At 36.3% G+C, this 16,388-nt stretch overlaps 1 protein-coding gene across 2 annotated transcripts in view; it reads left to right on the plus strand.

Moving 5' to 3' along the window:
- The window catches only part of galnt14 (UDP-N-acetyl-alpha-D-galactosamine:polypeptide N-acetylgalactosaminyltransferase 14 (GalNAc-T14)), a 35,060-nt gene that overhangs the window by 15,011 nt on the left and 3,661 nt on the right, over positions 1-16,388 (plus strand). For both annotated transcript variants that reach the window (XM_039692232.2, XM_039692233.2), the window contains exons 3-12: positions 2,097-2,195; positions 5,885-5,952; positions 6,555-6,620; positions 9,373-9,494; positions 10,415-10,502; positions 10,782-10,866; positions 13,809-13,912; positions 14,752-14,878; positions 15,715-15,807; positions 15,914-15,997. In XM_039692232.2, coding sequence (XP_039548166.2) covers positions 2,097-2,195; positions 5,885-5,952; positions 6,555-6,620; positions 9,373-9,494; positions 10,415-10,502; positions 10,782-10,866; positions 13,809-13,912; positions 14,752-14,878; positions 15,715-15,807; positions 15,914-15,997 — 936 coding nt within the window. The remainder of the gene's footprint in view (positions 1-2,096; positions 2,196-5,884; positions 5,953-6,554; positions 6,621-9,372; positions 9,495-10,414; positions 10,503-10,781; positions 10,867-13,808; positions 13,913-14,751; positions 14,879-15,714; positions 15,808-15,913; positions 15,998-16,388) is intronic.

Below are 16,388 nucleotides of genomic sequence, written 5' to 3' on the forward strand. Positions count from 1 at the left end.
TTATTTAATTAGCTTTTCCTGTCTTTTCTAATTTGTCATGTGCACTATTTTCATTGGGGTGGCCATATGTTGTGATTTTGTCCAGCAGTAGCAATCTTAAGGAGAACGAGCTGTATACATCATAATGAGAAACGCTAAGACCAAATTTCTAGTTCCCAATTTTCTCAAGGACACATCCATCATTTTAGTGAAATGTCAAGTACACAGCAAAATGCTTCCCCTTTTCAAGATGTTGTTTTCTGACAGAAACCCTAATGATGTTCTGTGTTTTGCTGTTTAAAGCATCCCCCTATCTCAAAAGACCTTGGGCTATAGCTGCAATGAGCGATGGATCCCGCTCCCAGGCTGGCTTCAAACAGCATATAAAGCTGTGAATGCAGCCCCTTAGCTCATAAAGTGTGTTTAAGGCTCATCTTACTGTATTGATGAATGAATAAGCAAAAGCAGAATATATATGTACCTTATTCCAATGCAAATTTATCATGACTGTTTAACCCCCAAAAGTTTTTGACATTAAATGTAAATACATCTGCACTTTACAGTATGTGTTGCTCCAACAGAACCCTAATGCTCTGATTAAACTATTTTAGAGAATATGGCTTGTCTAATGAATGGTGAAATCTGTATCATGTTATTTCACAGTTTGACTCAGTATTTAAATGATCGCATTAGAGTGAAAAGAATATAGAAAAGCTTAAATTACACTCTGCTAAACAGTCAATTTCAGTCACTTTCAATAGCAGGCTTTCCAGACAGATTGGCTCTGTTCCAAAACCAAGTGAACTGCCTACGTAGGCAGCATTCTAAAACCTCATTCACAAGCTCCTTGATGGCTTTTGAGATAACTAATTGACCATTTTGCTCCAATAATGTTTGTCCTTTGCATTGTTATGCCTATTACAGTTTGAGTGTTAGCTTAGATACGTGTTAACGGTAAACATTTTTTAATAAACACATTGCGAGTATTTCGAGAATATCCTATATGCGTTTTGTGTAAGAAGCACTATAAGACAGAGATCAAGGTGGCTCATCAGGTTGGAACAGAGCCATTAATTAAAGGGCTTGTTCACCCAAAAATGTCAATTCTGTCAGTAATTACTCACTATACTCAATAACCACCCACTTTGTTTGGTTCTGGAAATGATTTTGCCATTCAATTTTATCATATAAGGAGATTAAAGAAATCTTCATTTAAAAGTTCTCAGTCATAAATCAAACCAAAAGACATGCTTTTTGGGGGACATGTCTTTGTTAAATAATGATGTAAAAACCAGTAAATTGACTAGAGTAAAACTTAGTAAATCACCTTGCATTTAATTTAAATACTCTCATCCCATAAATTTTGCATCTGAAAGGAAACGCCTACAAATGCATATGCAATATGTTCAGCCGCAAAAATAACCCTGTCCACACCTTTTCAGTGCAATTTCCCTGACAGTATTTTTTTAACGCCAAAAGAGCTTTTGTGCTGGAGTTAGCTGTTTGTAAATCTGGCCATATGTGTTATATATACTTATAGCTGGTCATTTTGATCTGTTGTTTTTTTTCTTGTCCACGGACACTTTTTACAACCAAAACCTAAAGTCTCCTGTTTTTCCGAGGTGGAGCGCTGCAGGGTAATGGTTGGTGTTTACCGCAAGTCAGAATGTTCATCCTCAAAACAAAGTGCTTTTTGCTGGCCAACTCCTCCTGCTGTTGGGGTAAAGCGAAAATGCTATTCATTTTTAATCAGATCCTCCATTATTGATGATCCTGCTCCTCTGGGTTTTGCCCGCTGTCCTTACCATTCTAATCACATGCTCTCTCTTCCTCCACCTTAGCCTGTTAAAACAGGCAACATCTCTCTTGACCATGGCCCCTGTTTTATAGTGTCTATCCTCAAATGCTCACTGGTTGCTAAACTACCTCAAAAACAGTTGGTTTACGCATTTCAGCAGTTGCTGTTGTTCGCCATGTGCTTACAGACTGCCTTGACCTCCTTTAAGTTTGATTATTTAGTATGTGTAAATTTAGCAAAGGTTTTGCCACATGTTAAACTGATGCTTAATTAGTACCATAGAGTCTCATTATTTTTGACTCCCTCCTGTTTCTTCCAGGTGTACAACACTGCACTATGACCCCGACCTGCCATCCACCACCATAGTGATCACGTTCCACAATGAGGCAAGATCTACCCTACTGCGCACAGTTATGAGGTAACGCTTGGACATTAATCCATCTGTTCCAGTCTCATGCATATTTGTTCATTTTTTTCTTGTGAATTGTGCTACATAAAACGAGGCACTATTATTTCCGTTCCCCTTGTTCAGACAAAATATGCAAAAAAAATTATCTTTAGGGGGTACAACAGCTTTTCACTGGGGAAGTACCCTCAAAGGACATCTTTGTATGTTATTTACCACTAAAAATATTTCTTCACTTCAGTTTGACCTACTGTAGGTTAATGGAGCAAGTCTTACTGTACAATAGCTGCAGTTCAGGGCACAATGAATCCATTTTAATCATCAGTTCCCTAAGCAGTTATTTTATTGGAGTAAAGCTTTGTACATGTACTTAAGAATATATTAAGATATTATTTTCCCCATCTTCTAATTACCATAAAGCAGAAGTATTAATACTGATATCTACTTTGTAGTATTTATACTTTACATTTTATTTATATTTTACTTTTAACTTATAGTTAGGTTTGTAAGTATTTGTTGGACTGCCTTAAATTTATGTTAAGTTAAATAAAAAAAAAATTTAAAAAAGTTTTTCAGTAATGAGAAAACAATGCAAATTTGTCAACGGATAGGTTTCGTTTTCTTAATGGTCCTAGAAATATTAGGGTTGAGTATTGTCAAATACCCAGAATATGAATGAACATAAATAAAAAAAATATTGTTTCAAGCACCTGCAGTATCAATGCAATATACAACTATTATGCAACTATTATATGAAAATGTAAATATAATTTATCTGTAAGACTTCACAATAAGGTAGTTAATTTAGTTCATTACTGTACATTAACTAATATTAGTAAATACAACTTTTGATTTGAATAAAGTAGCCTATTAGTAAATGTTGAAATTAACATTAATAAAGATTAATAAATGCTGAAGTCCAGTACATCATTAGTTCATGTTTACTAATGCAGATAACTAATGCTAAATAATGAAACCTTATTCTAAAGTGTTACCAATTTATCTTTTTTTTATTTGAGCTGAAATATGCCTTGCATTAGCAGTATCCAGGTGCAGTTTGGCTCTTGAGGCTGCGGTGAAGCGATGTGAGGTGTTTTGCCCTCGAGTGTGTGGAATCTAAACTACTCTCATCACACATTAGTCATGGCAGTTCTTGTACATAACAGAAATTACTTTCACCCTGCTTTAACCCTCAACCTTTGTCAAAGTTACCAACCATTTAACAACATATTTGACAATAATGTGAAAATGTCCATTTGATTGACTCAATTTGCTAGACACCTTGTTGTCAAAGGCTGGTGTATTAAACCTTATCTTTCAATGACCTATTCCCTATGTGGGGAATATCTCTCTCTCATGCACATGAACACTCAAACATCCCTTCACATGAATGCTCCCATAAACTAAACATTCACACAGAGTGGGTTTGATGTTTAGACCCCAGGCAATTTTTGATGGGTGTTGCTGCTGACAGAGGTTATTACTACAGGGGAGACCTAAAAGGTGGAAGAGAACTTTCTAGAGCATTTTTCGGTTTCCTCAGACTGTCCTTGCGGCTACTTATCAGGCAAAGGAGAGAGAGCGGGAGAGGCTGTTTATTTTTCTTCACCTCTCAGGTATAGTGAGATCAGAACAGACCGTGGCGACATCTATAGAACACAGGCGAGACATTTCTTCCTGTCTCGAGATGAGCAATATACGTACTGTAGACTAAAAAAAGCAGTTCAGGAAATAAATAAGAAGGGGCATGAATTTAATTGCCAGATTGTCCTTAAAAAACTTTTAACATTCCTGTCAGTGTGTTGGATGACAAGCAGCTATGTTGCGTTATTTGCACCTGAAAGCAGCACAGAGTTTATGCTAATTTATATCAATTGGTGGAATAATTGTTTATTCAGATTATTTAAAAAAAGTATCAGATACTTTCAACATTTTATGAAATGAGTTAATTCTTTTAAAATCATACATAGCAGGATATCTTCAATATGGCAATGAATAACACTGGACATATCATGTTTTTATTTTTATGGCAGTAAAAAAAAGATTTTTGTATACATTTAGAAAAGTCTTTTATATTAGTAAGTTCAAGAAAAATGTGAATCCTCATATAACTGCTTTAAAGTAAAAAATATAGTTGCAGTAACTTTTTTTTCAATGTGTTTTTACCAAATGCTGCACAATTTAGAGCCACATGAACTGACCCTGTTTTAACTTTCGGATTGGTTTCAAAGCCTAGGTTGGGCGTCATAGCCAATACACTATACCCTGCTCCTACAAAGCCACCTACGAAACTAAAAATCAATAGACTGACATTTACTCCCACAGTCAGCAAAGCAGTGATAGGAAACAGCAGGAGAAATTGGTGTTGAAAGTGCTTTGATTTTTAATTAGTCTTTAAGCGGGTGTAAAATGATAGGAGAGACGGTATTCCACTTCAATCAAAACAAATCAGCGAGCAAAGTTACTGTCACTTGAAAGTAAAAATATCTCAATTTAAAGCAGTTAAATCCATGTAGTATGCAAAATGTATTAAAATGTAATGTCTTGACTGAGAGAAGGTATGTGCATGTGTTTATCTGTGTATGTTAGCTTTTGTATCTGTGCGCATGTTCGGTACAGGGAGTGCTGAGATGAATGTGTCTCACTGACTCAGACATGTTGAAACACACCCGTGAGGTGAGCGTGAGTGCAATGCAATCAGTCACCTAGCGTGAGGACAAAGAAAAGAGGTTTAGAAGAGGTCGGTGCTCTTCAACTGCACAGCACTGCATATACTCATCATCACCATAGCACCTGGCAACATAACTGTTTATTTATTTCTGGCGAAATGGCTAAAACTGGTCTGAAATAACTGCACATTTTTATAGTATTATATAACATTATTTCTGAAGATATACAGTATATAGTCAATCTAATAGTAAAATAAATTAAGAATTAATAATTCAATTTTGGTATACCTAATAAGGCTTTTTCTTCAGAAATGGATCTCATATGTTAAACTGGATATGAAGTGTCACCCATAAAGAACTCAGCAGTAAGTTATGGTGTACAGTATGTTTTGAAATGAAATTAAAGTACTTCTGCTGTAGGCTATATATATTATTTTTTTACCTTGCAAATAGTCTTTTGATATTTTTTTAAACTTAATAAAAACTTTATAAACTTTCCATTATTATTACAGTTTCTTACAGTATTATTTATACAGTATTTTAGATACAAATCTGTGTAAATAAGCATATAGACCTTTTTATTTATATACTATTATAGTATTTATTGATATTTTGAATCAGCTTTTATTTTATGATTTCATTTTTCATTTTTACATTTTTGTAATTTTGTTATCTGTTTTTTTGCCATTGTTTTAATTTTTTGTTAATTAGACGTTTCATTGATAAAATATTTCCATTTAGCTTAAATGAATTAATATTTCTGTTTTAGTAATTTTAGTACTTTAAACTTGATTTCAGTTACAATAGACATGGCAACATTTCTTATAGTCGTTTAAGTTTTAAAAGTTTAAGTTATTCCTCTAATCTTTATATTTTGTTTTATTTCATCTATATTTCAATTGCTGAATTAAAAAAAAAAGTTTAATTAATAGCAATAATGATATAGACCTCAAAAAGATTAATTTAATAGCCTACAGCCTAAAGAGATTTGTATTACAGTTTTCAGACCGTTTTAATTCTGTTTCTCTTCAGTGTGTTGAATCGGACTCCTGTGCATCTGATTCATGAGATCATACTGGTGGACGACTTTAGTGAAGATCGTGAGTACCAGCACTGTGTAATTCAGCATTTTTCAAATTATATATGTTAGAAATAAAGTACAAAATTCATATTCTGTCTTGACTGCACTCTTTTGTTACATTAATAGATTTGATTATTCAGACCAAATATAATTTTTTATATGTGTTTACTAGTGGGTGCAGGACACTATAGTTAATTGATGTAAGTGACCATAGCAAAATAAAGTAAACTGTGGCATAGTATACTCCAAAAATCTTCATACATTGAACAACCAGTAACATTTTTAAAAATTTGGGACCAAAAATTTTTCAGACACTTTGACCTGACCATGTTTTGCTTAAGTGTTTTTTCTTTAATTGCTAATGTGACCTTTTTACACCACAGTCTGAACAAAATTAAAAAACCTAAATTGGTGTTATGTAATTGTGTACTTAACTTTAAAGTGAGACAGTCTAACAGAAAGATGGCCAAAACCAGTGAAATATCCACTGATTTGACACCTCTAAGTTCTTGTCATATTTTGACATTTTTTAAACTATAGCGAATAAACTGAAAATGTGAGAAATGTTGAAGGTGTCTGAATAAATTTTGTCTTGACTGTAAATCTATCTGTTTTTTTCAGCAAATGATTGCCTTCTTCTCACCAAGTTGCCCAAAGTAAAGTGTTTTCGCAATAAACGCAGAGAAGGTAGGCCTCTGATGACGTCTCTGTCACTCTCCCTTTCCCAATGAATTATGTGGTGTCTGTCTGGAGTTACTAAGTATTCATCATCCATCCTGTTCCCAGTACAGCTCTCTGTCGTTTGGCCAGCTAGGCACCCCCCGTGGCATCAATAACCCAAAGATAATTTTCAAAAATCCTCAGCCATGTGCTGAATGGAAGCAGTCTCACTGGGGCAAGGCAGGAAAAAAATTGGGAAAGGCCTGTTAGCAACTGGCATCTACGTGACCAATGATGGCAAAAAAAGAGCCTAAACCTTGTCGGCAATTTTTGGTGTCTTTCAGGGGTTAATAAGTAATGAAGCACATGAGACAGGAGTTGTGAACATCATCAGTCTTGTTTACTCATTCACCCATCTCCCCCAACTTTCGTCATTACACCACAGTTTAGACTTCCTTTTAAATATTTATATAATTTTAAAAACCAATATAATTCTACGAACACAACAAATTAAATATTTCATTTTGGGGCTGCAACATGCATGTTTGTAATACCATCCAGATTCTAAAAGCAGCTGTTTGATTTTCGCCTGTGTACTGGTGAGTGTTATAACAGCAGGTGGTCCATTACTAGGAGGGTGACTGTGAACAGACTGTGAAGAAGATTACTGCACATTGACTGTGTTTCACACTTACATGTACTGCTTGCACAGGTGGAAAACAGAGCATACAGTTCCCCCTCCACGCACTCGTGCTGTCATCCGTATCTTTCCATTCAGATGAACAGATATATTGGGTCTAGAGGATGATGGAACATGGATTAGTTGGCAAGCAGCTCGCATAGACATAGATTTAAACTCTTGATTAAAAAAAAAAGAAACATTTAAAAGTCAATTTGTAAGCAGAGCATTTCGATGTGCATCTAACTGAAACCATTGCTCTTAAACCGTTATAGCAAATATTGATTTTGCCACTGCTGTACAGCCTGTGGCAGATTTTATGTCGGCCGTTGTTCGGAATGGCTGTCCAAGCCCTTTGAGATTGACTTTGGTTAAAATGCCAACTTAATGTTTAATGAAATCCTATTAGCACGGTTTAACAACATTATGGATGTTGAAAGGTTAAGTCATCTTTATGGCTGGTTAGCTTTTTGGTAAATTAAGCAGGTCAAGCTTTACATACAGTACATTTCCATGTCCAATTTGAATTTAAATTTCTCATTTAGTTTATTAGCATTATGCTTTTAATGTCACTGGGTCAAAATGCATTCAGATGTTAATAACTGGATTTACATACTCTGACGGTAATATGAGAAGGGCTTCCTTTTGCAAAACTCACTGCCACAATGCAAAAGTGTTATGGATGAATGCAGGGTGCTGATATGTGGTTGATGAGGTGTTCTGAGCAGTGGTATTTTAGTATTATTTATATACCATTAATTCATTTTTTAATTATTATTATAATTATTTATTTCAGTTTTAGCTTTAATACTTTCATGCTTTAACTTAAACTTAAATCATTTCTATTTTTTTTTTCTAATATTTAAATTTTATTTTAGCTCAGCTTTATTTTAATTACCTAAAACAATAGTTTTTATAGTTTTAGTTAACAATAACAACTCTGGTTCTGAATGGTTGCTAGGCGGTCAAAAGTCCCCCAAGTTGCTATGAAATTCTTCTCCGTAGATAAGGCTTGGTTCCCTCCTTCATTTTAAATCTGTTGGATTTATTTTCATTTCATCATCTGCCAGGCAAAGTCCAATTCCTTAGAAAAGTAATAGTCCAGCTCTTCTAAATAAGATGCAAATAAGCGAATCAGTCGCGCCCCTAGCTGGTTATGCACAAAAGTTTAAAACCAGTTCTCTAAACCAAAATAAGAGCAAGCTCCACTAATAATGATAATATTAATAATAGTAATGTAACATTCACTCATCACTGTCACCTAAAACGCGAAGAAAGAAACATTGCAAAGTTATTATTAGTAATGATAATCCACTTGCTGCCCCCTCCCTGTTGGGATTCCAGCGCTCCGAGGTTCCATTACACACTGTCACACATTGTCGCTTAGACAGCATTGATTAATGCATAAAACCCCTGTGCAGCCAACTCTGTACAAGAGAAAATTGTTAAAAGGTTTAAGGCATTTAAACCCCATTGTCATCCCGGAGCTACAAACAGGGTGTGCGGTTCTGCTATGTTAACTCTATTAGCTGTAGGTGAATGTAATCACTGCCGTTCACTCACTTTCTCTCTTTCATTGTCTGTCTTTCTCGCTCTTTCTTTCCTTCTCCCTCTGCCCAGCGCATACACAGAGGGGCCAAACTGGTCTAATATGCATGCACACACAAACACAGCCTGCTCTCAACAACTCTGTAGAGGGTGCGCTCACCCATCTGGAAAATACAGCCTTATTGAGGATGAAATGGGATTTTTAATTGGCTGAAGTTGCCATGCAGCGTGAAACTTTGCACGAGTCTTGCACGTTTACAATTATTATGCATCCTCAGTCAGGCTCTACCGATTTAACAGCCTTGCCTTCATGGAAAAGCTTCTTGCTCTGATTCGATAATAACCATAAGGCTTTAATTGTCCCTTCAACTAATCAGATTTAAATGGCTCTTCTCATATCTTTTTCTGTGAATGAGATTGTTGAGATGAGAGTATTTGTCAGTTTAACAGGCTTCTCAACAGATGAAATGTGTTGCTCGAATTCTCCATTGCCCCTGATCACCCTATTTCTCTCTCTCTCTGTGTGTGTGTGTGTGTGTGTGTGATTCACAGGACTGATCCGGTCCCGGGTTCGAGGGGCGGATGCTGCGGGAGCTGGGATCCTGACCTTTTTGGACAGTCACTGTGAGGTCAACAAAGATTGGCTGCCACCATTGCTGCTAAGGGTCAAAGAGGTACAATTTTTCACTCATTCTTTTTGTGGCCGTGATCTTTTGAGTATTTTTGCCTGGCTTCTGTGGTATTGTCTCCTTTTTCAGTTCATTTTTCTATGGGAGAGAGTCAGCAGGCAGAATGGAGGCGGCACTGAATGCAGCACCGCTTGCCAAGCACATGCACGGAAACCCTGCCGCTTTGTTCTGTCTGACTGTTAGCAGCACTGTCATTTGACATATATCATTTGACAAACTTAACTGCAAAAATTCAAAATATTTTCAAGAAAATCTATATATAAACTTTTATTTGAAATATCTTAGTAGTGCACAACATTAAACGGCACAGCAAAAATTTAAATGCTCAATAAAATTCTTTTCACAACAATAAAATGGTGATTTTATTCACAACAAATTGGCATTTAGCTTTGGCAGAGAACTGATGTTAATTTGTCTGAGCACTATGATGGAGAAATAAATGTTGTTTAGTTATGTTTGATCACAAGCAAAGCTTTACCCTTTTTTAAAATATCTGTAATTCAAGTGTGAACTCAGAACTCATATGTTAACTCGGAAGTGACAGGATTTTCTCACCTACAACAAAATGAATAAAATCACAATTTTCTAAATGCATTTTATTAGCAGTTTAAAGTAGTTTGAAAGCCTTTAGTGCTGACACATCTCAAGTATTCTTTCAGCAAGACTATTTTGTGAGACATGAAAGGGTTGAGCGATGAGGTCAGAGCGTCTGGTGTAATGATGTTGTATGAGTGTGTGTGCACATTCACTCGCTCTTAGTAACACAGATAATCCCAGCTCTCGCTGATTTTCCACCTCCTTTGTTGTGAAATCAAGCTGAACAGACAGAGTCGAGCCATCCACATACCCATTCAAGTCTCTTGTGGGCTTTTGTCTCAATTTGTATTTTTTATTTAATTTTTCAGGACCCGACCTGCGTCGCAAGTCCTGTGATTGACATCATTAATATGGACACGTTTGCCTATGTTGCCGCTTCCTCAGACTTGCGAGGAGGTAAAAACTGTGAATTATAATCCTCCATTCAATGTCCCACTGATATCAAGGTGCGTCGGTCATACTCCCCAATCAGCGGTGTCACCCAGAAACAAATCTAACAATTATCCATGATGAAAGCCCTGTCCTATCATCAGCAGTGCACTTTAATCATCACAGCCACTATGGTGTACTATATAATTATGACTCATAAAAATGTAAGTTACAAGAAATTAGAGCAAAAAGATCTTTATTGATCTCTCTGTCTTTCTTTTGTCTCTCCCTCCATCTCTGCCGCAGGCTTCGACTGGAGTTTGCATTTTAAATGGGAGCAGCTATCAGCTGAAAAGCGAGCCAAGAGAGCTGACCCTACAGAGCCCATTAAGTAGGTGAAGAGAAGCAAAGGGCGTTAAAAAATAATAATAAAAATTCAGCTAAATGAGGACAGAGGTTTGGTCTAACATCTCTAGGTGAAAAAGACATCCAATTAAGTGTATTAAAAATGCATTACATTATATTTGTATTGTACTAAAAACATATTTAGGTACATTTTTAATACACTTAATTGGACGTCTTTTTCACCTGAGTTGGGCTTCATGTTTAGCTTCTTGTTTTTTATTTGTTTGCTGTAAGTTCAAATTACTTTCCGAAAAAGCGTTTAATGCATCACTGTAACTATTGTTTGCATTTGGACTCAGGGTTAGCGGTTTCTAAGTATTAAACTAGCACAATGGTTATCAACTAGGAGGCCAGGGCACACTAGGGTTTCTTCAACAAGCTTCCAAGATGGCCACAAGATGACTTAAAAGTATTTCAATTAATACATTATCATTTTATATTAAAATAATTTTACTTGAATCAAAAATGTAACTTTAATCTAAAAACAATCTCACACCTAGGGTCCAGAATGTCATAGAGATTTTTTTTCACTTGGGCCAACAAACAATTACCTGTAAGTGCCCTAGAAACCACTCTAGCAACTGCAAAGCAACATGCTTAAATCACTCACAACACCTTAGAAACTGCATAACAATGCTCTGACAAAATCTCTATTTTGAGATTTACCAAATGTTTGATTAGAAATATTTTGTATTAAATTTTGTATGTACTGATTAGTTTCACTTGGATTATTATTGCCGATTAGGTTTTTTTTGTAATTGGTGAGAATTGGCATGGTCTCAAATACACAATAAGAATGGAGCCTCTTACATCGTGGGGGCGAATTCTACATGGGAAAGCATCATTTGCATTTTCTTCAGAAAATATAAAAAGAAGTTGGTTAATATTGCTCTCCTCCCTTGTGTGGCCTTGGTTGGAAAAACAAGTTATTTCAGATGTGGGAACATGTACTGCATTTTAAATAAAACAATCAAAAGTTCTTCTGAATAAAATGCTGAAAATCATCCCTTGTTAGAGCAGGGGCATAGGAAAGTATGTAGTATTTTATTTCATGTCTTTGAAGGGAGAAATGGCCCTTTGAAGCATTGATTTCCACTGAGAAGATCAGTCTGGTTGACCATTAAGAATTGAGGAATTATATCATAATTAAAATATTGAGTTGCTATAAAATTATGAAATTCATCATTTTTGATTGTTTAAACCAAAAATCGCAATATCAACCTTTAAATCCTGGTTGTTTTTTCTTCTCCCCAATCGTCTCTCTCTCTCCTTTTGTTGTGGTGTAATCCACATTGTTCCTAGCTCTCTCAAAGGCTGTTGTTAGGAAGGCTGTTAATAGCTCAGATAAGCAGGCAGTCAGGCTGAGAGAGGCTCAGAACCGTCTGCTCCTGCGTGTGTTGTGCACCGGCCTGGGTCTCTCACAGCCCATCCGCCAACAGATGCAGAAGAGATCGATGATAACTGAGTGACTGAGAGCTGTGTGTGTGTGTCAGTGTGAGTGTGTGTTTGGACACTGATGGGAAGTAGTGGTGTGTATATCAGGATGATATGTGAGAGGGACCACACAACCATGACCCTGACTGACAGCCAGTTGTTTTCTTTGCTAGCAAGAGTTTGTGTATGTGTTACATACACTGTCATTTAAAAGTTTGTGGTTGGTACCCTACGATTTAAAAAAGAAAAAAAGTTTTTATGAGAGAATCGTCTTATGCTCACTGGGGCTGTATTTATGTATGTGCAGGAAATTAATCCAAACATTAAAACGACTGAAAGCGTGGATCACGTGACCATTCACCAACACTGGGCATGCCCGTGCCAGTGTAAACAGGAAATGGATTGACTATTCTCTGCTATTCCTCAGATTTGATGCAGAAGAAACGGGGTTGGGTCATGTGATTGGTGGCTGACGAATCAGGGAACATTGTTTCTAAAGTCTTCCGTTTTGTCCCGTCTTCACTAAAACGCCCTCTGGAGATTCAAAAAGCAAAACGGAGCTGCAGCGTTTCTTAACTTCTCTGTTTTAGGTCTTCGTTTTTTCCATTTTAGTCTGGACGGGAGGTGCAAACGTAGCAAAAGGTCTCTGTTTTTAAACGAAAACGCAGTAGTGTGGACTGCGCCCTAAAGTACATTTAAAGGTTATATTCTTCTATGCCCTTCCCATAACAGTTATTATTAGAGGTATTTGCTAAGACATACTTTGGATCAATGTCTGTGGTCCCACATGTTTAAGCTAAGGACAACTCCGATCAGATGTGCGTTGTTACTTTTCCAAGTGATCCGATTAATGATTATTACATCGTTTCAAGTCTGGCAATGATATATGCTTTTCATTTATTTGCATACCTTTAACCTAGAAATTAATTTTATTGCATTATTTAAAATTAATTCACACTCTCACATCTTTACAACCCTCGACAGGTTTTCTACTTTACACTCATACACTGAGTGCAATTGTTGAAGCTTTTGGGCTTTGTTTCTGCCTACTAAAATAAGATGAGAATGGCTTTGTGAAAAGTAAATGAATCTGAAATGAAAGTACGTGAGTGGCCCTGAGGAGAAGCAGAGGAAACGATGTGTCCTACCACTTCACAATGAGAGATGGCTGATGCAATTCAAATGCTTCAGATAATACCGGAGCCACTTCCTCTAGTGTCCTTCTTTAGCACTTGAAGCAGCTCTCTGGGTACAGTGATTTTGAAGGGCAAGCTGAGCTTCTTCAGGAGAATGACAAATGGGCCACACACCCCCACTTCAGTGACCTTTTATCCTCTTTTCTCGTTCTTTTTCACCCAAACCACATTTAAAAAGAAATGCTTTCTAACATCAATCCTGAGTGACAGCAGTATTTTAAGCAGTCACCTGGATTGAAGTGTTTAATGTCAAGAGAGACTTAATGTTTCACTCTTTTTTCACTCTTTCAACCCTCAGAACACCCATCATCGCAGGTGGACTTTTTGTGATTGACAGATCGTGGTTTAATCGCTTGGGAAAATATGACACAGCCATGGACATCTGGGGAGGGGAGAACTTTGGTGAGTTATTACTATGCATGAGAGCACCTGTCTGATGGCACAGAAACCTTCAATCACTTTTCTTCCGTGATCGAGCACTGACGGAGGAAACTTAGTGTTGTTGTCTTATCACAGAGAGGAAATGGCTCGCAATGACATTTGAACGTAGAAATAGCTTCTCTTGATCTCTGGAATCAATTTTCTCAAACCGTATCTACAGTATTTTGGTGCTTTTATTTAACTGCCTAGGGTTTTCTTTTCTTGACTTTGTAAAATCCTTAAGAGCAATGTACTGTGGGGAATTGGATGGTTGAGCTGAGTTAATCCATCATTAACCATGCATGTATGACAGAATTACACCGGAGCTGTTGCAGCGCTGTTTTTTTTTTAGACTCAAGTATGCTACTGTGCTCATAATTGCAAATGAGCGTTGGGCAGTGGTATATTTAGACAAGAGATTTCAGTCGTATGATCTAATTCTTGCCATGAGAGTAAGACAAGGGAGTTTCCTGGAGGGCTACTGTAAATCACATGTCAGCAAGTTATTTTTCTCTACATGACATACAGTAATATGCACATACATTTTATACTGTACATTTCTGCAATATCTGGTGTCAGCAGAGCCACCTATGAATGCACAAATAAAGAAATTCATTATTTTATTCAACAAAGATGCATTGAATTGATCAAAAGTGGTAGTAAAGAAATGTTTATAATTTCTTTTACTTTTTTACTGTATTTTTGGTTAAATAAATACAATCTTGGTGAGCATAATGGTGAGCATTATGCTCTAATGCATAATGTTTTTTTTTTTTAATAAAACGCACTGTGATTGATTGTTTATTGTATTTTGTTTGTAGAGATTTCTTTCAGAGTATGGATGTGTGGAGGAAGCTTGGAAATAATTCCCTGTAGCAGGGTCGGCCACGTATTCCGCAAGAAACATCCCTACATCTTCCCAGAGGGCAACGCCAACACATACATTAAGTAAGAGTCCTGACCAGGGCGCATACTTATAATATTAATTCCTATACATCTGAATTTTTAATAAAATAATCCCGCTTGAAGGTTTTTTTTTTGTCCTTGGGAGGTGTTAACCTGTAAATTTTAATATTTTAATTTTTATTTTTATCTCTGTTGAATGTTTTCCTATGTTATGTGTTGGATTTTTCTTGCCAAAGATAGAGATAATACTCCAACTTCTGCCTGGAAGAAAATCTGCTGTGTAAAATTTGTTTTCTTTTATCACGTTTTGCCTCCGGGGAAAAACCTCAGCATGAAACCGAATGAAATATTAAGAGCATAGCACAACATTCTTTCTGAATCTGAATCGCTATGCAGTGTGCTCAGTCAACAAAATCTGTTTCCTCATATAGTTCAGAGGCTCTAATGAATAATTGCTAAAGGCATTAGCTGGCTTTCCTAGATACTCTTTAAAACCATGTCCTTTTACATCTGTTAGCAAAGTTATTTGTTAGATATGTAACAATCAGCTATGGTTTGTTTATGTGTAGATTTAGTTCTTAGCCTGCAGTAAAATGTCTTGACAAACTGAGACACAAAATCTTGTCAGTTTTCATACAGAAACAAATCATTGATATTTATATAACACCTCTACTCCCTCTGAATATCATTTATACAGCTGTTGGCATCAGTCATGCCATACTTTAAATAAAGCAAATAAATAAATTGATGAAATAAAACAATCGACTACATATAAGTAAATAAAATTTAAAGTATCTTGATATTAATTTCAAAGTATTACAGTAGGTGCCTTCTTAAAGTTCCTCTCAGGTGTTCACATTCAATGCTCTTTGTTTCAGGAACACCAGAAGGACTGCTGAGGTTTGGATGGATGAGTTCAAACTGTTCTACTACTCCGCTCGACCGGCTGCTCGGGGGAAGTCCTATGGAGAGTGAGTGACTGATTGCATGTGTGTGTTTATGTGTGTATCTATAATGGGGAGGCATTAGGGAAAAGATTCATCTCTTATTCAGTTCATTCTCTTCCTCTCTTATCAGCATTCACGGCAGGCAGGAGCTCCGCAAGAGTCTCAAGTGCAAATCCTTCAAGTGGTATCTGGACAATGTCTACCCAGAGCTCAAGTGAGTCAGTGTGATGTGTGTATTTGAGTGTCTGCGGGTGGTGATGGATGATTGTAAAGTGCAATGTTATTATTTAGCATGGCAGTGTATGGCATCTCTGTGTCTAAAGCTGTTTTGTTGTAGACTAGCTGCTGACCATCTGCTCTCATCTGTCTCGGGGGAAAGATTTCCCACCCACTATGGCAGATTTTACTTAGTTTTAGGTTGTTGTTTTTTTCTTAAAAGACGATTGTTATTTGTGTTACATTCATTAATTTGGCGTATAAAAGTTGATAAAAGTCCAGGATACATCACCAGAGAGAAGTCTGTTGTTTTCACTGAAAGATCGAGTTATATTACTGTATTTTAATTAAACATAACAAGATCAAAAAATAAAGTTATACATATATGT

Source organism: Pimephales promelas, chromosome 13 (genome assembly GCF_988280905.1).
Source record: "Pimephales promelas chromosome 13, fPimPro1.hap1.1, whole genome shotgun sequence".
NCBI lineage: Eukaryota > Metazoa > Chordata > Actinopteri > Cypriniformes > Leuciscidae > Pimephales > Pimephales promelas.